This window comes from Neomonachus schauinslandi, chromosome X (genome assembly GCF_002201575.2).
Source record: "Neomonachus schauinslandi chromosome X, ASM220157v2, whole genome shotgun sequence".
Taxonomy (NCBI): domain Eukaryota; kingdom Metazoa; phylum Chordata; class Mammalia; order Carnivora; family Phocidae; genus Neomonachus; species Neomonachus schauinslandi.
This window is the reverse complement of record NC_058419.1, coordinates 108,514,795-108,537,179: the sequence shown is the minus strand read 5'-3', so window position 1 is coordinate 108,537,179 and position 22,385 is coordinate 108,514,795. Positions and strand designations below refer to the sequence as shown.

At 40.5% G+C, this 22,385-nt stretch overlaps 1 protein-coding gene across 2 annotated transcripts in view; it reads left to right on the top strand.

Moving 5' to 3' along the window:
• Positions 1-19,413, top strand: part of PHEX (phosphate regulating endopeptidase homolog X-linked) — a 207,388-nt gene extending 187,975 nt beyond the window's left edge. Inside the window, exons 17-22 of one of the 2 annotated variants that reach the window (XM_021704426.1) lie at positions 1,121-1,188; positions 4,809-4,939; positions 11,461-11,526; positions 12,525-12,629; positions 16,712-16,788; positions 19,311-19,413. In XM_021704426.1, the coding sequence (XP_021560101.1) occupies positions 1,121-1,188; positions 4,809-4,939; positions 11,461-11,526; positions 12,525-12,629; positions 16,712-16,788; positions 19,311-19,413 (550 nt within the window). The remainder of the gene's footprint in view (positions 1-1,120; positions 1,189-4,808; positions 4,940-11,460; positions 11,527-12,524; positions 12,630-16,711; positions 16,789-19,310) is intronic. The other variant, XM_021704494.1, reaches the window with a different exon arrangement.
• Positions 19,414-22,385: the final 2,972 nt, after the last annotated feature.

Sequence of the window (22,385 nt, the reverse complement as noted above, 5' to 3'; positions counted from 1 at the left end):
GGGGGGAATTAAATCTTATAGCACTTCCTTGGGTATGGTTGAGACAAACAATTAGCATGTTAAGGATCATTATGTCCTGTAATAACATGTTGCCTCAAAAATTTTTTGTTCTTTCCACTTACGGGTCCTTTCCATTTGTCGGGTGATTTTGATGTCGCTTGTCAGGAGCCAACTGCGAAATATTTTTAGCATAATTGCAAATCTCAGGAAGAATCCTCATAACAAGGATTTTAAATCGTCTTTAATCCTCATCCACATGTTAAATCACTAAAATAAGTTACATGTAGACCTGTCACTTGTGTGAAATGGTAAAGTTAATTAACCGATGAGTTAAATCACTGCGACTTTCTTACTGTGTCCTAGTTACAGAAAATTTAGCAGTGACCAAGTAGATAAGGGTTTGGCCTTCATGGAACTTGTAGTTGGGAGAGAAGGTCCCAGACCCACACACACATCCAGAAGCCTCCTTATGGATTTCTTCATTTATCATTAACATACTGTTTCAGTTATGTATTGCTACCTAACCACCACTCAAGCACTTCCAAACCACCACTATTGGCTCACGATTCTGCAGTTTCCAACTCTGGTTAAGGCTTCACGATCCTTGCCATTCACTCGTGACCTTGTCTGTCACAGAAGCAAGGGAACGTGACTCCCTTTGAAAGCAGTGATCCCTTTGAATCTCTGCTCTGTTCCTTTTTTTATGATTGCATTTGGGGAATAACTTCTAAGTCTAGAGTGATTTTTCAACAGGTTCTCAGATAAAAAAATAAATGGTATGTTTACTGACAGGATCTTTTCAAAGCCTGCTGCTGCTTTATGTGTTCTTGGATACAAACTAGCTGGAGCAGATACAGAATCATAGAAACCTTAGGGCTGGAAGGGACTTTAGAAACCATCTCTTTCGTATCCCTAATGTCGTACAGGGTCATAGTTTTCTTTATGCATTTCAGTGAGAAGGGTGTGTTTAGATTTTTTTTTATAATTTTGTGGGTATGGTTATTAAGTTATTGTGGTTACTAGAAAACAGATTATCTTGGCTTTCGTTGAAAAAAATCAAAGGATTATGCTCTGAGATTAATGCTTGTAATTTTCTCCAAATTATATATTTGTACCGTAGATCTCTGAGTTATGGAGCTATAGGAGTAATTGTTGGACATGAATTTACACATGGATTTGATAATAATGGTAAGTACCGGTTCGTTGTATGAGCTGCTGCTTTTTATGATAATGTTGATGATACGGATGTTAATTGTTGCTATTATCTTTGCATAGTGGCATCATCATAGACTGAAGATTATCCAAAGCAGTATGATTGCTGATTGAAAACTTCCCCCCATGTCTTGCTGTGATAGCTTGCCATAAATAAGTAATTGTTCCCGTTGGTGATGAGATAGCATGAAAAAAAAAAAAAAAGACCTTGTAATTTCAATGAATTTAACTTTGCATTTAGATCAGGCTTGCTGTAGCTGCCACGATAGTTCCAGGAACTGCTTCATAGCTTCTCCCCTTTGTCATTTCTTTATTCACCATCTTGAGATGCTCTCCTTGGAGGTGTGAGCTCTGCTCCTAAGATGATTATACGTGCTGCCAAGTTAGGACTCAGCCAGTTAGGACTCTGGAGCTTGGCTGCCTGATCCCTTTATACTATTGCAAAGATTATGCAATGCTTAAGCTCTGTTTTTCTCTATGCTGGCATATATTCAGAATTTTGTTAAAAGGCTTTGCTTTTCTAATAATGTATAATATAGAAGAATGTGCTATGTATCCTGATGATATTTAAGCACAAGAGCAGAATATGACATAAACTGAAATTAGCGCCCTTTGAGAGTCATCATCATTTTTGATTGGCACTCCTTTCTCCTTTACCTTTGAGCATTATTGGAAATCCACATGAAATCTCTAAAATTTATGAATTAGCAGCAAATTACAATCATATGCACATCTGCACAATGATTTACAGGCAGATTCAAGGACCTGGCTGGCACAAGGCAACACTGTGTAGGAGGACCTTTTTTTCTTCCATGTCGGTGGTGTCTCCAACATCCTTTCCTGGATGCCTACCCCAGGGCCAGAGACTCTTGGTTCTTCTCCTTCTGGACAGTTCTTCCTGTGCTCCCACCAGCGCTTCCTGAATCATGTAGGGTTTCTGCTCCTCTGATTTCTCCCCTCCCTCTTAAAAATGTAGCTGCCTTATAGTCATCTCAATCTCCAGAGCTACACTTTCTGTCTTTGCATGTTCGCTTTATCTAAGAGGAGAGTCTTAGCTAAGAAACATAACCCAGTAGTCATCTCTTGGTTCTGGGCCTTTCTTCCTGGGAAATTTAAGTACAGTTCTCCCCCGGAATCTTTTGGAGGCCTTCTGGAGCCATTCATTCTCAAAGGACATAATCTAATGATGGCAATTTCATTCCATAACCAATAATTAGAACAGAGAGTTACAGAGTTAACTACGTGCCCAGTAACTGTTTAATGATTGGTGGGATAGTGTATGGAGGACAGTGACTCCATGCTCTCCCAGGGGGTGGTGGTAGTGGCATCCACCCTTGCCAAAGAGCTTTGGATTATTTCAGTTAACACCTTTGCTTTGGGGACTTTCTTGTAAGTCCAAGGAAGAGTTCTTTGCATAATTAAATTTAAACCAATAGTAATCTTGAGTATGGACGATAGTCCAGATCTACTCAAACTTTTTTTGAAGGGTGTAGACAAAACGAAGTCTGAGCCTGTAGCAAAAAAACAGAAAAAACAAAAAACAAAAAACAAACTACCATGTATAATTAATCTTTTTTTCCATTATGTTTTGGAGATTTCCACTCTTGTTCCAAGTTCTCTTTTTAGAGCCACCTGCCTTGTCAAAGCAGGACAGATGGGCCTTCCATGCACACTGATGGCTGTGAAATGATTCATAACAGAGGTTTTATGTGCCTCTCAGCTCCTAGCAACTTGGAGGAAACACGTTCCTATAGGGCTGAGTCAGGGGCTGTGGTCTCACGGTGTGAATGACTCACTCGGCTGTGCCTATGGATCGGTGTGAATGACTCACTGGGCTGTTCCTATGGATCGTTTGGAGTTTCACTGGTAGTGACGCTCCAGCTCCCTCCATGGGCTTTCTGAATGAAGCCGTTTCATTTTATAATCCAGAGAACATTATGGGTCACATCAGGTGAAAACAAAGAATTCAAGATTGGTTCACGGTGTGCATGCCATCAGTTGATGAATCTTATTTTTAAAATGTTCTTTGTTGCTTAGAAGGAAAGAACTTCCTCAAACCTCTTTCTCAACCCCTCTTTTTACAATTAACCTGTGACATTGGAAAGAAGGTGGGAGCTGCTCCCAGGAATGACCCTTGCTACTGGGACTGCTTTTTCAAGGTCTATTGAATTGAGGGAAAGGGAAAATGAAGAAATTAGTTTCCACAAATAGTACAAATTTCTTTTTTAAGTCCTTATTTAAATTCTAGTTAGTGAACATACAGTGTAATATCAGTTTCAGGTGTACAATATTCGGCACTTGCATGTATCACCCGGTGCTCATCAGGACAAGTGCCCTCCTTAATCCCCATCACCTGTTTCACCCATCCCCCCCCACCTCCTCTCTGGTAACCATTAGATTGTTCTCTAGAGTTAAGAGTCTGTTTCTTGGTTTGCTTCTCTCTCTTTTTTCTCCCTTTGCTCATTTGTTTCTTAAATTCCACATATGAGTGAAATCATGTGGTATTTGTCTTTCTCTGACTGACTGATTTCACTTAGCATTATACTCTCTAGCTCCATCCCTGTCATTGCAAATGGCAACATTTATTCTTTTTTATGGCTGAATAATATCCCACTGTCTCTATATATACCACTTTTTTTTTATCCATTTATCTGTCAGTGGACACTTGGGCTGTTTCCATGATATGGTAATTGTAGATAATGCTGCTGTAAACATCAGGGTGCATGCACCCCTTCAGATCAGTATTTTTATATCATTTGGATAAATACCCAGTAGTATAATTGCTGGGTCATAGGGTAGTTCTATTTTTAACTTTTTGTGGAACCTGTTTCTATTTTTAGCTTTTTGCGGAACCTCCATACGGTCTTCCACAGGGGCTGCACCCATTTGCATTTCCGCCAACAGTGCAAGAGGGTTCCCCTTTCTCCACATCCTCTCCAACACTTGTTATCTCTTGTCTTTTTGATACTAGACATTCTGACATGTGTGAGGTGATATCTCATTGTAGTTTTGATTTGCATTTCCCTGATGATGAGTGATGTTGAGCATCTTTTCATGTGTGTTGGCCATCTGGATGTCTTCTTTGGAAAAATGATGCAATCCCTATCAAAATACCACCAGTATTTTTCACAGAGCTAGGGCAAACAGTCCTAAAATTTGTATGGAACCACAGAAGACCCCGGATAGCCAAAGCAATCTTGAAAAAGAAAAGCAAAGCAGGAGGCATCACAATTCCAGACTTCAAACTCTATTACAAAGCTCTAGTCATCAAAATAGTATGGTTCTGGCACAAAAATAGACACGTAGATTAATGGAAAGAATAGAAAACCCAGAAATGAGCCCACAAATATATGGTCAATTAATCTTTGACAAAGCAGGAAAGAATATCCAGTGGGAAATAGACAGTCTCTTCAACGAATGCTGCTGGGAAAACCGGACAGCTACATGCAAAGGAATGAAACTGGACCACTTTCTGACACCCTACACAAAAATAAATTCAAAATGGATGAAAGACCTCAATGTGAGACCTAAAACCATAAAAATCCTAGAAGAGAACACAGGTAGTACAAATGTCTTTTAACTTTCCTTTTCACTAGGTAGAAAATATGATAAAAATGGAAACCTGGATCCTTGGTGGTCTACTGACTCAGAAGAAAAGTTTAAAGAAAAAACAAAGTGCATGGTTAACCAATATAGCAACTATTATTGGAGGAAAGCTGGCTTAAATGTAAGTACAACTATGGCGTTTGGTGGGTCATTTTTTCTCTTTTGGACATTAGTTTGCTTTAGACCATTGGTTCTCAATGTGTGGTTCCCAGGACAACAGCATCAGCCTCTCCGGGGAACTTGCTAGAAATGCAAATTCTTGAGTCCTACTGCAGACCTCTTGACCCAGAATCCTGGAGGGAGGGGGGCGCTGGGCTTCTGGCAGTCTGTCTTTTCGCCAAGCCCTCAGGTGACTCTGATACAAGGTCAAGTTTGAGAATTCACAGGCCTAAACATTAGTTTGGTTTCCTAGATTTAGATAAATGTAGAAAATCTTGTAGCAAACATAAACAATACAGTTCTTATAAATCTACACTCCATATCATTTTTAAAAATTTCCTTCCAAATTACTACTTAAGTTAATCCACTGAAATACATCTCATTATTTTGTTTTTTTATGTTTTAATTTTTTATTGTTAATCACCATACATTACATCATTAGTTTTTGATGTAGTGTTCCATGATTCGTTGTTTGTGCATAACAACCAGTGCTCCATGCAATATGTGCCCTCTTTAATACCCATCACCAGGCTAACCCATCCTCCCACCCCCCTGCCCTCTAGAACCCTCATTATTTTGAATTAATGACTCTGAATTGGTTAAGAGATGTTAGTTATAGAAGTTTGAAACAAAATAAATGTACTTCTAAAATGTCTATTTTCTATTATGTATACATACATGCATGTCCGTGAAGGCAAGAATGAAATTTTATACATGCCATTCGTGTGTGCTGGATTTTGTTCCTTTCTTGTCTTCAGCCTTACACCTCTCATCACTCTTCTCTTCCCTACCTGTCATTCATCTTAATCACCCTGATACACTGTTTCCCTTGCTCGCAAAGAGATAGACACACACCACAGACCCCTTTATCTTTTTTTTTTTTTTTAAAGATTATTTATTTCTTTGACGGAGAGAGACAGCAAGAGCAGGAACACAAGCCAGGGGAGCGGGAGAGGGAGAAGCAGGCTTCCCGCTGAGCAGAGAGCCCGATGCGGGGCTCGATCCCAGGACCCCGGGATCATGACCTGAGCCGAAGGCAGACGCCTAACGACTGAGCCACCCAGGCGTCCCCCACAGACCCCTTTATTGCCTGCTTTTCAGTGGCTGCCTAGTAGTGCACAGTGGCAACGTACTCTACATATTCAGCTAACCTCATGTTGAGAGAGGTCACACTTGGTCTCCAGTTCTTTTCCCACAGCAAATGCTGCTATAACAAACCCTCTCATTGTATACATATTCATTTTGTCCATCTAGGATAGATTCCTACTGTCACCAACAAGTTATAATATTCATATTCCCACTGGTGATATATGAAAGAGCATTTATCTATTCAGTGATTTTCTCGCCAATGTGTGAGAACTTTTTAAAGATATTACAGATGTTAAAAATTTTGTCATTCACATTACAGTATTTTCTCCCAAATATATTATGCATCCATTGGATTTTATGTATGTATCTTTGGACATACAAAAATTAAACATTTCTATAGAGCCAAAGATACCTATCTCCTCTTAAAAAGTAGGGGTGCCTGGGTGGCTCAGTCTGTTAAGCATCTGCCTTTGGCTCAGGTCATGATCCTGGAGTCCCGGGATCGAGCTCTACCTGGAGCCCCACATCCCCACATCAGGCTCTGAGCTCAGCAGGGAGTCTGCTTCTTCTGCCCCTCACCCCACTCATGTTCTTTCTCACTCTCTCAAATAAATAAAAAATCTTTAAAAATATAGTTTCTGCAGTCTCCTGGCTTTTCTAGGAAGGTTTTTGTTGTTTTGTTATTTTATATTTAAATCTTCATGCATATGAAACCTAACTTTTTTATGGAGGTTTTTTTTTTTTTTTTTTAGATTTTATTTATTTATTTGAGATAAAGAGAACACCAGAAGGGAGGAGAGGCAGAGGGAAAAGGAGAAGCAGACTCCCCACTGAGCAGGAAGTGTGACCTGAGGCTTGATCCCAGGACCCTGGGATCATGTCTGGAGCCGAAGGCAGATGCTTAACTGACTGAGCCACCCAGGCGCCCCCCTTTTATGGAGTTTAATGTGAGAGTTCTTTTCTTCCAAAAGGATAGTCAGTTGATCCAACATCATTGATTGAAAGACATTTTTTTCCTCACTGAATTGAGTATTTGTCAAATTTTAGAATCTCCTACATACTGACATCAATTTTTGGATTGTGTATTCTATTCTGCTGGTCTGTATGTTGATTTCTACACCAAGGTCTTACTACCATGGCTATATGGATTGTTCTGGTTTCTGTCAATACAAGGTCTCCCTCACTGTTCTTTTATGTGCTTTGGCCAGGCAAAGAAACTTCTGTATATGCTCCAAGATCATGTTACCAATTCTCACCCTGTCCGCCAAAGAAAATCCCATTGGGATTCTAAATTAAATCATATTCGGTGTATGGAATTGACATTTTTTATGATATAGTCTTCTTGTTCAAGAACATGGTATGCCTTTTTATCTGTTTGGTTCTTGTTTTAGGTTTTCCAGTACAACTGTATAGTTTTCTGTATATACTTTATCTCCTGCACATTGTTTTTACTTCTTTTTTGTTTTTCTTATTTTGCTGGTTTGATCAGGTTTCCATGCCCTCTCCCTACTATTAATTTTTTTCTTGTAGTTTTTTATTGCATTTTCTGCCCCTGCTTTCATAATTATGAGATAGATTTCTCTTGTTGTATTTGACAGTAAGAGACCAATAATGAAGAATTGTTGGTGGGTATGGATCTGCAGGAAGCCCTTACTCTAAAATATAGATGCACACACTGTATGCTCCTACATTGTATAGTCAAGGGGACAGCACATAACAGAAGCAAGAGACCACACAGAACTGACTTGGTCCTCCTGGTTCTTCAGCCATATTCAACACCAGGAACACCACTCCTTGTCCAGGCAGAGAAACCAGAGGCTGTATCCTTGAATAGTATCTCTAGCTCTTTCATCACTGTTCTGGAAAGCCATTTATTTCTCTGCCCATATATTTCTTTAATATCTACAAGTATGTCACGAGGAGACCTGAAGTGGGTGCCCCTGTTTATCTGTATTCAATTCAGAGGTTATCACATTGTGAAAATCCATCGAGAATATATGTTGCTCCAGGAAGAGCATAGGAGAGGGGTTCTAGAGTCAGATAGAGGTTCAAATCTTGACTCAGCCAGTTATAAGTTTTGTGAACATGGGAAAGTTGCTTGACTTTCCTGAGTCTCAGAGTCTTCATCTGTGAAATGGGTCACTATTTCTGAACTCATTCATTTGTAAGAACTAAATGACTGAAATTATGTAAAGCACCAGCATCATGTGTGACATGCAGTAAGTGCTTAGTAAATTGTGGCTAATATTATTACTACTTTGTGACATACTCGTAGGTACCCCATCTTAGGAGAAAACAAAGGCAAAGATTTGGGGGCTGAAAACAACAACAGAACAATAGAAGAGCAGTTTTCTTGGATGAAGGGAATACATATTTCCTGATGATTGTTACCTGCAGGCTTGGGTGTTAGACTTTCCACTTACCTGAAACAAATTTAATCCTCATTCTGGTCCTGAGAGGTATACATATTGCTAGCCTATTTTACATATAAGAAAACTGAGGCTCAAAGAGATAAAAACCCGCAGTAAAGTCTAGATTAGAATTTAGATTGGTGTGATTCCAAGATCCATATTCCTTTTTTAAAAGATTTTATTTATTTGTCAGAGAGAGAGAGCGAGAGCACACAAGCGGGGGAGTGCAGGCCGAGGGCAAAGCAGGCTCTCCACTGAGCAAGGAGCCTGATGCGGGCCTCGATCCCAGGACCCTGGGATCATGACCTGAGCAGAAGGCAGCCGCTTAACCCACTGAGCCACCCAGGCGTCCCCCAACATCCATATTCTTCCCCCCATGTCATTCTGTCATCAGAAAACAGTTTTATTCTCATTCCCAGAGGAGAAAGGGTGGCTTTCTTTGTGGGTATAAAGGGCTGTGCTTTATTTTCTGGCTCCATTTGTGGATGCTGGTCCTCTGTGCCTGAACCCTTGGCAGTGAACTGGAGAGAGCTCCAGTAGAGTGCCACAGAAGCAGACTGTGAGCAGCTCGTGAGTCTTGAGAGGCAAACCTACGGCCATATGGTCTGCTGAGGTCGTCTAGAGTGGGAGGAGCCAGAGGGGGAAGGCTACTCTCCAAACCTCCGATTTTGATAAAGCTTAGAGGAACAAGGAAGGAGATTAAATTCAAGCATGAGTAGATATAAACAGAAGCACCAGAATCAAGAGCAGTTGTGACTTGAGAAGGTAGCATATTATGAAGCAAAGACTCTGGAGACAAACTGCTTGGGTTTGAATCCCTGTGAATGTGGGTAGTTCCTTTAATCACTATTTTAGGTCAGGTTCCCTGGAAGCAAAGCCCAAGAAGGGGTTTCTTAGGTAAGGGACTTATTTAGGAAGTAGTTTCAGGAGAAACCTATAAGATGGTGGTTGGTTTCAGGAGAAACCTATACAAGAAAACATGTTGGTTTCAGGAGTTTTGTCTCAGCCTGATCCCGTAGAAGGTTCTGGGGCCTGAATCGCACCACAGAAATTGTTCAGCCTGGGGTAAGGGGCTAGGCAGTTCTGAGTGCACATCAGTCAGTTCCTGAGAGGTAGGACATCACCTGCCAGGAAACTTCAGGTGAGGCGACTCTGCTAAGCTAAGCTTAACCTTTTTGAGCTAGGAGCAGTTGTAAGAATGGGTGCGCAGTCCCGGTAGAAACAGGGATCTGGTGCGACACCAAAGACCTGTGCTACACACTCTGAGCTCTTCTTTCCCCGTGTGTTAAGCAAGGTGGTGGTAACAACACTTACCTTGGAGGACTGTCATAAAAGAAAGAATCTATGTAAGAGCAGGAGTGGGAACTTTGGAGAACCGAAGCTAGGAGGGTCCTGGGTGATTACAGAAATAAATGTTGTCTGAAGAGTTGTTTTTATCCATTGTGATTGCTTGATACCTGGGTGATTGGCCTAGCTTAAAAGGGAAGAGTGGGTAGGATCCATGGCTCTAAAGTTGAGAGCAGGGTGTCCACGTTTCTGGTTACTGCTGTCACAGATCACCACAAACTTAATGACCTGAAAGAACACAAACCCTGTTCTGCATTTCTGTATGTCACACTCAGGTCTCAGTGGGCTCGAGCCAAGATGTAAGCAGAGCTGCTTTTCCTTCTAGCTGCTCTAGGGGAGGATCTGTTGCATCGCTGTTCCTCGCTTTCAGAGGCTGGCCACATTCCTTGGCTCCTGGCCCCTTCTTTCTTCAAAGCCAGCAGTGGCTGGTCACAGCTCACATTGCATCACTCTGACACACTCTCCTGACCCCCTTTTCCTCTACTTAATACGGACCCTTCTAGTTACACTGGACCCACCTGGCTAATGCAGGCTAATGTCTCCAGATCCTTTACGTAATCATATTTTAAAAGTTCCTTTTGCCACATAAGATAACATTTGCACAGGTTCCAGGAATTTAGGATCTAGACATCTTGGGTGGGAGGGTGGGGCATTATTCTGCCCCTTGGGCAGGGATTGACAAACTTTGTCTGCAAAGGGTAATTACGGGAAGTAATTGTGGTTTTGCGGGCCACGGGTCTCCGTGGCTGCTACTCAGCTCTGCCGCTCTAGCAGGAGAGCTGCTGCGGACAGTACATCCACGAATGGGCATGGCTGCGTGCCAGTAAAACCCCAGTTATGGACACTGAATTTGAACTTCGTGTAATTTTCACATGCCACAAAATGTTCCCCTTCTTTCGCTTCCCCCCCCCCCCCACCCACTGAGCCATGTAAAGTCCAGTTTCACCTTGTAGCCTGTACAAAAACAAGAGGCAGGTTGGATCCTGGCTTGTGGGCTCTATTGGTTTGGAGTATTTTTTGTCCTGGCCTATTTAGGGATTTCGGAAACAATCTTCAAATGTGTGGAGGAATTACTTCACTGCGCTTGGCTGGTTATCCTACCCGTTGCAAGCCTTGACCTTGTGGCCTGCACGACTTCTGTTTGAGTTTTGTCCCCCATGAGAACTACTCTCCTTTTAATTTTTCATGGACGTCGCTGAAGGTAAAATGGTGATGGTTGGTGAAGTTTTGTTCCTGTGTGGATCGTAAATGTTTGGAAACACAAGCACACTGAAAAGAATACTCAGATGATATGAATTAATCAGAGAAAGTAATCTGTGTATTGACATTTCTACTTTTTCTCCATTAAACCAGAGTCACTCAGAATTTGTTAACATTTTATCGGGGCTGGCTAAATTGGTAAGAATACAGAGGTGGGTGAGAAAGAAATGCGTAGCATAATAAAATAGAAATTATTATATTCAGGAGCATATTGCTGGAGTAGTTTGCCATCTCACAATATATTATGACTACCTGTGATTTATTGAACGTAATTTGCTCTTTAAAATATGGTACTTTCTCTAGCTATCACATTTAAGCCTCCTGCTGAGTGATAGTTGGCTGTGAAACACTCTTTTTTTCTTTTTCTTTCTGTTAGGTGAGGGGAAAGAGGACCCTGGGAGAAAATATTGCTGATAATGGAGGTCTGCGGGAAGCTTTTAGGGTATGCACTGCGACATTTGCTGTGATTTTTAAAATTAAACTATAGAATGCCACATGGGTGCATGTCAGTTTACTCTATAGACATATTCTTGAGGAGTTAGATTTCTGTCAATTCTGTGAATTTCTGTGAATAGAATTATATTTCCACGTTGACTCTGTCCTACTCTATATGAATACAGCTGCGTTTCTTTTTTTGGGGGGGGGGTGTAAAGTCACCCTAAAGAATAATAATTGTTGTTAAGAATCATGTATTTAAAGGATAGTTTTCAGTAGATGCATTCACAATAATATCAAAGCATGCTACAGAAATCTCCTCAGGGCTACGTTCATATGAGTTTTCCTTGAGTACACTGCTTTCTAGCTCTTCTTGCAATTTTCTCTTAAAATACCAAACTTCTAAATTGTGGCCAGAGGCTAGTGGTTCTCATATAGTGGGCCAGGTAAGAGTCCGTAATAATGTTTTCATCATCCACTGGTCCTTGGTTAAACAAGAAATGTGAGGACGATGTGGAAAGATGTTCTTAGAGGTAAATGCATTTAATGTAAAGACCAGGCTGTTATTCTGAGGTTACATCCTTCCTGTCTTCTGGTTAACATATATTTTATAAAGTGATGGTGATTGAAGATGACAGTTTTCCCTTTTATTTGGAAAAATAAAAATTTGGCACCAATATGTTGACCCCCAAATTTATTTCCATAGTCCTTGCCATTGTGTCAGAGAAAGAATAGATTTTTGGGGGAGGAGGAGTTATTTAACATGTAAATGGTTTGGCCCAGCTGTCCTGGTATCTATTGAGTGTAAGGTCTTTTTGCAGGTGAACCTGCCTCGCTGTTAAGCAACACAACAATGTTTGGCATTTCCAGGGGCTGGTTTTGTTAAAGGAAAACTTGACAGGCTGGTACATGGTGGAGGATATATTTAGGATCTCTGCCCTGGGTGAGAAAAGAGGAAGGCCACCCACCATTGCAGAGGATCATCCATTCTGCTTCTCTCACCAGGCCTACAGGAAATGGATAAATGACAAGAGGCAGGGAGTTGAGGAGCCTCTCCTACCAGGCATCATCTTCACCAACAACCAGCTCTTCTTCCTGAGTTATGCTCACGTGAGTAGGCCAAGGAAGGGGCATCAAAGATGAAATGTGGGACTTTGACTTGCTCCCATGGTCAAAAGTTTAGTGGTATATCTTTGATTTTAGCTGAAATGTTATCTTGCTGTTTATTTTCAGGGTAAATTTCACCTTCTTAGTGTTCTATGGGACGTAATTAATTAACTGATTGAGTTAGAGTTTATTGGTGTTGTCAAGTGGGTTACCAGCCTATCATAACCCACTTGGTATTTCTTTAATATATGCTGACTTCTTAATGTATGCACTACACTTTATAACCATTTCTAGTGATTCCTTCTTTGGCTTTTGTGGCTCTGCCTTTTGCTGCATTTCTCCTTTCTTTTTTTTTGCCTCATTGGCTGACTGTATCTCACCACTTTCAACCTGTGGGGGACCCTTAAAGCTATGTTTTCCACCGTCAGATGTGTATGTGAAGACTGCTAGAGCTGAAAACAACAACAAAAGCAAGGAAAGTCATCTCACCCTTTTGTGAGTTTGATGGGCTTTCTGAGCAGAAAGTGAAAGATGTGTACTAAAAGAGACACAATTCTCAGTTCAAGTCTCTGGCTAATGAGGCAAGCGCCAGTTCTTGGTTGCTATTGGTTATTGCCCTGGCTTATGTCACAAACGTGTAGGCCTCATTTTCAAAGCAGGCAGGGATGGGTTGATGAAGGTTCTAACACATGGCTTCACAGTGGGCAAATGTGTATCTGTAGACCACGGTTGTTACCAGCACAGCCTTCTTTTGCTCAGTCTTTGCATTGGCTCCTCAGTAAGCTCTTTCCTTCCCACATCTTCTTTGGTTGAGCCTGGCTAAAGGATTCTCACCTTTCTGGGATCTTTTATTTCTTAAAGCTGACATGGCAACACTAAATTAGTGATCATTTATCAACATGACATCAGCAAAACTGGAGTCACCAAAATGACCTCCCTTTTTCGTTTTCCTGTTGCTATCAACACACCCCATTCTTTGGGTCTTCCTGGTTAGAAAATCTAGATTCTTCGCTCTTACTTGATTTGTCTATCCTCCTTTTTATGACATGGATTCCCAAAGCTAGATGTTTCATCCTTTTAACTTCTCTTTAGATTCATCCTCTTTTTCTCCCCATTACCCTCTATCTCATCCTCTGTAGAATAGCCCTTGATCTCTCCTATTCTGGATTATCCCAACAGCCTTAAGGCACGTTTTTCTGCCTTTGGCATCTTTCCACCACTATCTTACATGCCCCTGTGAAACAGCACTTTTATTTCATTACTGACCTGCTCAGGGAACTGCAGTGACTCCCAAGTGCCTACCACATGGAGGCCAAACACATGCAGCTGGCTCTCATCATTCTGTCCAGTCTTACCCCCTCTACGCAACCAGCTCTGAGGCTCTACCACGCTCACCCTTAGCCAGGCAGGCGTCCTCATGGCCACCCCGCAGTGTTAGGCCTATTACTGTCCCTGGGGCTTTGCTTTGGATTTTCCTTCCATACTGTGACCTCCTTCATACTCCTCTCCCTCAGACGATTTAATCCTGTCTTTATCTTTCAGGCTCCATGTCGAGTCCCACCTCCTCCACATTTTCCACAAACTTCCCCAAGGACTCCAGTTCTCTTTTTCTCTCTCTTTTTTTGAATCTCCAACTCCTTTACACTTCTCTTCATTACTATGCAGTTGAGTCCTTAATTGTTCTCAAAATGTTGAGGACTTTTAGTTTTATCTTCATAGTTAATCTTCTGGATCCTTCTATTTCTTATGTATCTCCATAGCACCCAGCAAAGATGCTGGGTATATTGAAGATGCTTGACATTTTTAGATGAATTGCTTGAAAGGGATAAGACTAGGTAACAGTTCCGTTAAGGAGACTTTTTTTTTGAGAGGGGGGAATCAGGACTGGGTCAGATATCTCAAATAAGCACACACAATACAGTTGGAATTTTCTAGAGCAGGGCTGGCAAACTAGGACCCATGGGCCAAATATGGTCTGCTGTCCATTTTTGTAAAAACTCTTTTGTTCGAAAACAGCCAAGGTCTTTCCTTTGTGTTGTGGGTGGCTGGTTTTGTGCTACAGTGGCAGAATTGAGTAGTTGAAACAGAGATCTTCTGGTGTGCAAAGCCTAAAATATTTAATGTCTGCCCTTCTACAGAAAAGGTTTGCTGACCCTTGATCAAGAGGACAAAGTACAACATCCACTGGTTCTTCCTTTGGTTGTTAACTTAATTAAAGTCCATCTTATTTACATCCTAGTCCACCACATCTTTTTGTGCATAAAGTAAACTAACTGGTAGCAATATTACCTTTGTAATTTTTGAAATGCCTTCAAATAAAATTCCAAAGCATATCTGATTTATTTTAAACTAAAGAGATTTAGGAAAAAATGGAAAGCTATTTTATGTTACTAATGAGAAATTTATCTTGGAGGTTTTCCTACTGACAGAAGGAGGAGATTTTCAGTCTTTTGCACATTGGAAGAAGTCTGCCTGTAGGGAGTAAAGTTATTTTCCCTCCTGAGAAGATTCTAGGAAAACAGTAACAACCATAATGTGTTTTCAGAGGTCTCTTAAATGATTTATGAAGCAAAGACAGTACTAGAACAATACCATATAATGATGTAAGAATATAAGAAGAAATAGCACAAGAAAAAATGAGATAATGGGGAATGTCAGAAACAACTTCAATTTAGCTAGCTTCTGAGGAAATTAAGGAATCACATTACGAAAACGTCTTCACAGTCACATTCGGACTGTTTATCTTCATCAAAAGCAATAACATCATCTTTTCTGCTTCCTGTGTCCCTGTAGTTTCTGTGACCTGTTAATTTTTTTCCTCGGATATTCTCCTCATCCTACTTCTCTTCATTCCTGTTTATACTTATTTAGTGGCCATTCATCGGAAACCTTTCTGAGGCCCATAAATACTCTTCAAACTGATCTCTAATTTCCTCTTAGTACTATGCACCCCTGCCAGATAATTCTTTTAAAAACATGATTTTATCATTTTCTTGCTCACAAACAATGTTTAAATATAGTTTAAATTCTTTAACTTGTTGTTCAAGACTTCAGAAGTCTGGCACCATCCTCTCTCTCCCCTGGTCTCCCATTGCTGCCCATTATGCATCACACAGTCCAGCTACACTAAATGTCTCGCTTTTTTTTTTTTTTTCTCTCAGGTCTTTGCTTCCATTTTCTCCTGCACTTGGAATGCACCCCATCATTTCATGTCTCCTAGTTCTTTTCGTACTTCAAGACTATATCATGTTTCCAGACACATTGCAAGTCAGGATCGAGTAGGTTACAGTGCAGAAGCAAACAATACAAAGACAGTTTCTTTTGTGTTCATGCTCCCCGTCTAGTGTGGGTTGAGAGTGGTGCTCTACTCATAGTTATTACTCAGGGACTTGGGTTTTGGAGTCTTGATCTCAACACGTGCTTACATGTTCACCATCGGAGTAGGAAAGTGATATGAGGAAATGTACAGTGGACCTTCATGTGGCATCTTAAATTGCTCTTAAGATGCTTAAAACTTATGCTAGGTTTTTAAAGCTTCCACAAGGGTGTGCCGTCTATCACTTCTGCTCACATTTAACGGATCAGAGCAAGTCATAGAGCTTTGCCTAACTTCAGAGTATGGAGAAGTGTCTTCCTATCCAAGGCCTTGACTAGGGGTGACGCAAGCAAGGCACTTAGGATGCAAAATACTCACATCCCATGACCATACTCAGTAATGAATGATGGGTTCATTTTTTCCTGTTGGAGTATGACTGAATTTGATAAGGGCTCTTCCAAGCATTATATTATTTGAATTGATACATTGGCCGATTCCTGGGCATATACACTGTTCTCTTGATTTAAGAAATTTGTCTGGAAACCATCCTAATTTACTCAAATTGTGGAATTATGCACACAATAAAACCTTCTACTCTGGGGATTAGAATAATAGATGTTGCCACTGATGAAGGTTTTATCTGATCTACTAAAACTGTTTGTCATCCACTGAGTCTAGAATTACTCTTCAGTATAATTTGGAGCAGTTAAGGTGGTAGAAAGTGTAATTGGGAAGGAAACATAATTATTGGTGTGCTTTTCTCTTCTAGGTGAGGTGTAATTCCTACAGACCAGAAGCTGCCCGAGAACAAATCCAAATTGGTGCTCACAGCCCCCCTCAGTTTAGGTAAATGGGCAAATTGGTGACCCTCATTTTTAAGTGTGCGTCTCCCACCTCCTCCCCGACTCAGCCATCCCTGTGCTATACCAAATGGGGGATCGGAACAAAAGCCTGTATTGTGAACAGCGATATCTCCATTTTGCGGACAGAAATATCTGGCCAAACAGAAACTGTGCACCTTTTCTTTCACAGTAGGAAGCTAGTTTAGTCAGAATTCTCTTAAAAAAAAAAAATGTCTCTGGTAGGCACTGATGCATGCCTCTGGTCCAGTGCTATATCAAGAGATCCATGAGATAGTACAAGACTCCAAAGGTACTTTAGAATCCAAATCAAAGCTTTAGTATTAATTCCCATTTATTATCTTCCAGTTTTTGAAAGGCCCCAGTCCAGGGGTGTCATGAGCACCATGGGTACTCAGTAAACTGAAGTATTTGATCTATCCAACCACCTACTTTTTTGTGTGTGGGGGCCAAAAATGTCTCTTTCCTTAGACAACGATGGGAGCTTACATACTGTGCCTTAAAACACACAGAGCTCTGGTGTATTTTGTGTTCTAGAATATCCTGTTAAATGCCTCTTGTTCTTTCACACAGCGAACTGGCAGACATGAATGAATGCCCGCTTCCCAAATAGCTCTGAACACAAAAGAGGATGTATGGTGATATTTAGCTATTAGAATTCATATCTGAAGTCAAAGCGCTATGGTTTGGTTTTCAGTTTGAATCATTTTTTGAAACAGTTGCTTCAAATGAAGGGAAAGGGATTATGAATTATAATCTTGTTTAATTGTCAGAATGTACAAAATAACAAGTAAAAATAAAATTAAGGTTAGTGTACTTATCAGTGCTAGGTTTCTAGCCCAGTTTGAGGGAGATTTTCTGTAGTTGGGGTCAGAGAATTATAATGGGATATATAAGAAACTATAGTAATTTTTATTGATTGATTCTTTCCTTAGAGCATGTTATATCTGGATATCTTTATGTTTAATGTTTAAATGAATCCATCAGCACAGTGTAGGAAGATCATCTAAAATTTCTCCTATATTTAAAAATCTTATTCCTAAAACCTTGCTTTAGAAATGCTTCAGAAACTGACTCTAAATTACCGAGTACCATAAAAATCTAATCACAGTGTTAGAAAATTCTCCCCCACTGGGCTAAACTGTCAAAAAATGCTGACAGTCTCTAATGAACTAAAATATGCTCCCACCGATGAATGGTGCAGATAGAAACCACACAGTAGATTAATTACTTAACAGATAAGATTTTAGAAACTAATTTCCTTTTACTAACTAGTTACCTGTAATGTTGGATTTTAGCTGATAATTTGCAGAGTATACTTACTAATTATCAGCTAAATTCTCTTTAACATTTGCCCAGGGTGAATCACACTATGAAATATGCATCCCTACTCATATATCCCAGCTAAAACACAAGAGGTTTGAATACAAGCCAGTATATTCCTTCACATGCCCATAGGTGACAGAGTCATTAGGGAAGAAATAGTAACTAAGAACGCTGAGTCTCTAGTCAACCCTTTGAATATGCAGTTGAGTAAGAAATAGATGAGGGGGCAGTTTTTGCTGGCTTGTTAGTGATGTCTGCAGTAACTATAGATTTTGAGTACAGCAGAAATCACACAATGGAAATACCACTGCCAACCAAAGTGCTGAGTAGGAATCCACAGTCTTTACTGCAGTCAGGGAACTTGCAAGGACACCAGATTTTGGAACTAACTCCAGTAAAACAGTCCTCATCAATAACGCAATAACGAGTAGACACCATTCATTAGTTTGTTGTGTGGACCAAATTCTAGGTAAATATGAACCTTCATGCATAATGGGAATTAAGTGGAAGTGTTTTTGTAGGTCGGATGAGGTCTTAGGTAGCAACGACAGGGATGAATCTTACAGACAATAATATTGAGTGAAAGAAGCCAGGAACAACAGAGTGCATACTGTGTGATTCCATTGATACGAAGTTCAAAAACAGGCAAAACTAATCTATGGTGATAGAGGTCAGACTAGTAGTTATCCTTGGAAGTTCCACTGGTAGGGCACACGGTGGAGCCTTCTAGGTGCTGGAAGTATTCCATGTCTTGTTCTGGGTGGTAGTAACATGGGTATATACACTTGAACACTTTGTATCAGTTATACCTCCCATAAAAGCTAAAAAAATAGAAAGCCTAAGTATTGGTAAATCTAACAATTTATAGGAATCTAAATTTATAGGACTATATAGTCATATACATGATTTATAGGAACTGTAAATCCTACAGTTTATAGGAATTTGAGGGTATTGGGAAGATTAATAAGAGCATTTGCCTGGCATTCAGGAGATGCTGGTTCTAGTCTCAGCTCTGTGAATTTCTTTGGAAATTTACTTCTCCCATTTGGGCTTCAGTCGTCTCCCCTGTAAACAGATGAAACGAATGCAACATCCCTGTGAGCAATATGCTGCTACAGTTTTATCCAGAACCTGTTGAGATGGAAGAATTAAATGACATGAGCTGTGACATATCTTTTCCAGGGTCAATGGTGCAGTTAGCAACTTTGAAGAATTCCAGAAAGCCTTTAAGTGTCCACTGAATTCCACGATGAACAGAGGCCTGGACTCCTGCCGACTCTGGTAGCTGGGCCGCTGTTGTATGCCGGCCCGAGAGCCATGCAGTACTAGTAGAGGCCACACGGAGCGCTCATCGCCACTGCTTTCAGCCTATATTCCCCGCCCTGCCCCGCCCCGCCCCGCCCCGCCCCACAGGACTCCTGGTTTTAGCGCATCTTCCTTATTTGGGTGTTGGTTGGATCTAAACACTATATTCAAATTGTAGGGCTCAAAAAAATGGAATCCGAGAAGGGATCCCAGTATGTTTCTTTACAAAACCAAACTAACAAAAATAAATCTCTAGGCCCCTTTTGTTAAAACATTATCTGCTGAATTGTTGCTCTTGTCCATTTTTAGTGTGTAAACAGCTAGATGGTAGATACCGTTCTAAGCCACAGCTTCGCAGGGGGCCTAAGTAGAATGTATCCAGAAAAAAAATTCTGTCTATTAAATGTGTAACCCTCAATGATGAAGACATGTTCCTGGAATACCTGGTAGATCTTACCTCTCTATAGAACACGGTGCTAGGCTTTATGTATTGTCGTCCCCAGCGTTTATAAACTCTATGGTAGTTAAGTTAGAAATGTGTTGAAGCTTCATTTTAGTTTCTGCTGAAATTTTTGCCTTCAGTTTGGAAGTCTGTTGGGATGAAAATGCATCTTGCAGCTTATATCTGACGTCGCTGATTGCCCTGTTCCAGTCAGCCTGAACAAAGCTGGCCAAAAGGCTACTTGAGAAAGGATTTCAGTTTATCAAATAGAAAAAAGAAAAAAAAGATGTGTCTTTAAGGCCCAGAAGAAGTCACAACTCCTCGTCACGTAACAGTGGGGACACGAAGAGATGAAATCTCCACCATTTGATCTCTTTTGCCCAAGCCTCAGTGATTATGTCTGTCTGCCGGACACTTTTCTTTAGTCCGATTCTTACTTGTCTTATTACCCTCATATATGAGCACTTTTTTGATTCTGAAATGAGCAGGCATTGAGAAGATGATTTTCTGATTCTCCATTAGGGACGTTACGGCTTCCGTTCTCCTTTAGCACAAAGCAACAAATACCACATTGAGGTGTGGGTGCAAAGTACCCTTGAGTTTTGCCTCAGTTAATGTTACCTCTCTTTGAAAAAAGCTTTTTGAAAAATTTCTTGATTGAAGACATTTTAGAATTTATTGATTAAATTTAGAATTCCCTGCATAGTCCAAAGAAACGTAATTTTCACTGTCCAGGCCTTCTAAATAGCCTGTAAGGAAGAGCAGGACTAAGTTTTTGATCCTCAGGACTTTATGCTTTCAAGGGAACTCCATCTCTTATTAGTGTGTGTGTGTGTGTGTGTGTGTGTGTGTAGGATAAAATTGTGATGGCCTTAAACTGGCATTTCCAGTTTCTTAAAATAGCTGTCACCCCTTTGCATTATTCATTGTGTATGCAGTTTTGGCCAATAGGAAAATCTCAAAAGCAAAAGGACAAATTCAGACTAACCATGGGAGGCCATTTTGCACCCCTGTGATTTGTTGTCCTTTTTATTTTTTAAATGTAAGTGTGTGCCATGTCTTTTCGAAACCGTGGGAACTTCTGAAGGGAGAAAAATGCAGGGGCTCCATCATGAGGAAAACAGTTACACTGCTTTAGAGGAGAGTGATTTCCCCCTTGACCTCCTCCTCTCCGAATGAATGAACTTCTGAAGGGCAGCTACTTTTTCCTCCTTTTAACTAAGGCTTAATGTGACCTTAGTTCATATTTTTAAAAACAAGGGGAATTAGGGTAGGGCTGCTAGGAGAGTACATGCCTTTTCTCTGGAGGAATCATTCTGATTTGGTTTAGACATACAAGATGCTCCTTGTTTTATCCCGGTACTTAGACATTTAAAATCAGCTGAGGTTTCTTATGCTTTTATGGATAGCAGTTTCCTTCTAGATTTCTCTTTTTAAACTCCCAATAAACACATTCCTGCAGGTCAGAGAAAGTGTTTGATAAAGGCATAGGATTAAGACTTTGGAAATGGGCATCCGTCAGTCAGTCATTGATTGAGGACAGCTGGTTGATCAGCTGGGGCCCTACAATTTCTAAGCAATGTGGCTGCCTTGTCCTGATTAACTTTCCTTGATATGTCAGTTATCCTGAAAATTGTAGATACGATGGCCATTATTAAAACAAAATAACCCCAAAGCAGCGATACCAAATCCTCAATACTAGCTAGAACAAATTTCCGGTAGGATTGGATATCCAAATACATGTTCATTGTTTAAATTTTCAGACGACACTCTCCGTTGTTCCTTTTCTTCGATACAGATCGCTAAAGGAAGCAGACACTGAGTAAGTGGTAGAGGGAAGAAGGTAAAACGCAAATGGAAGGAAAGGTAAAAAAGTAGGGAGAAGCTGGCCTAAGAATATGTTGCTGAAGAGAAGACAGGATTTGGGCAATCCTGGCTAAGCACATCCACTGGAGTAGAGCCATAAAGTTTTACAAAAATAATTATGGTAAGTCAAAAGGAAATTAGATACTGGATCACAGACTAGGACTGCTGTCACATACTTTTCTGATTCATATACCAGATGTTCTGCCAATGGACTATTGTCTGGGTGTTGGAAGGAGTTAGGGTTTTTGTTTTTGTTTTTTTTTGAAAATTCTCCCAGATTAGTCAAGGATTTTATGTATATAAAGTGCTATTATTTGAGCTTATCACCATTGCCCAAAGTTTGTTCAGCTTTTCACCAGCCACACAGCATTGGCCTCCTATTTCCCTTTTTTCCTTTTATGAGATGGACTTGGACATGACTGAGGCAAGCTCAGGATTCGTAAATTATCCTGAAGTTTATTCAGTGCCTTTCCTCAATGGAGCTTAAAGCATAGCACATAAATTTTATCTTCTTTAGCCCTGGAGCATCACTAAAAAGCAACAAGGAATGATGGCTTGCCACACGGGTTATGCTCATGCCAGAGAAGTGGAGAGAGGTTTGAAATTGCTTTGTCGAGTATCCCAGAATCAGGAAAGGCAGAGTC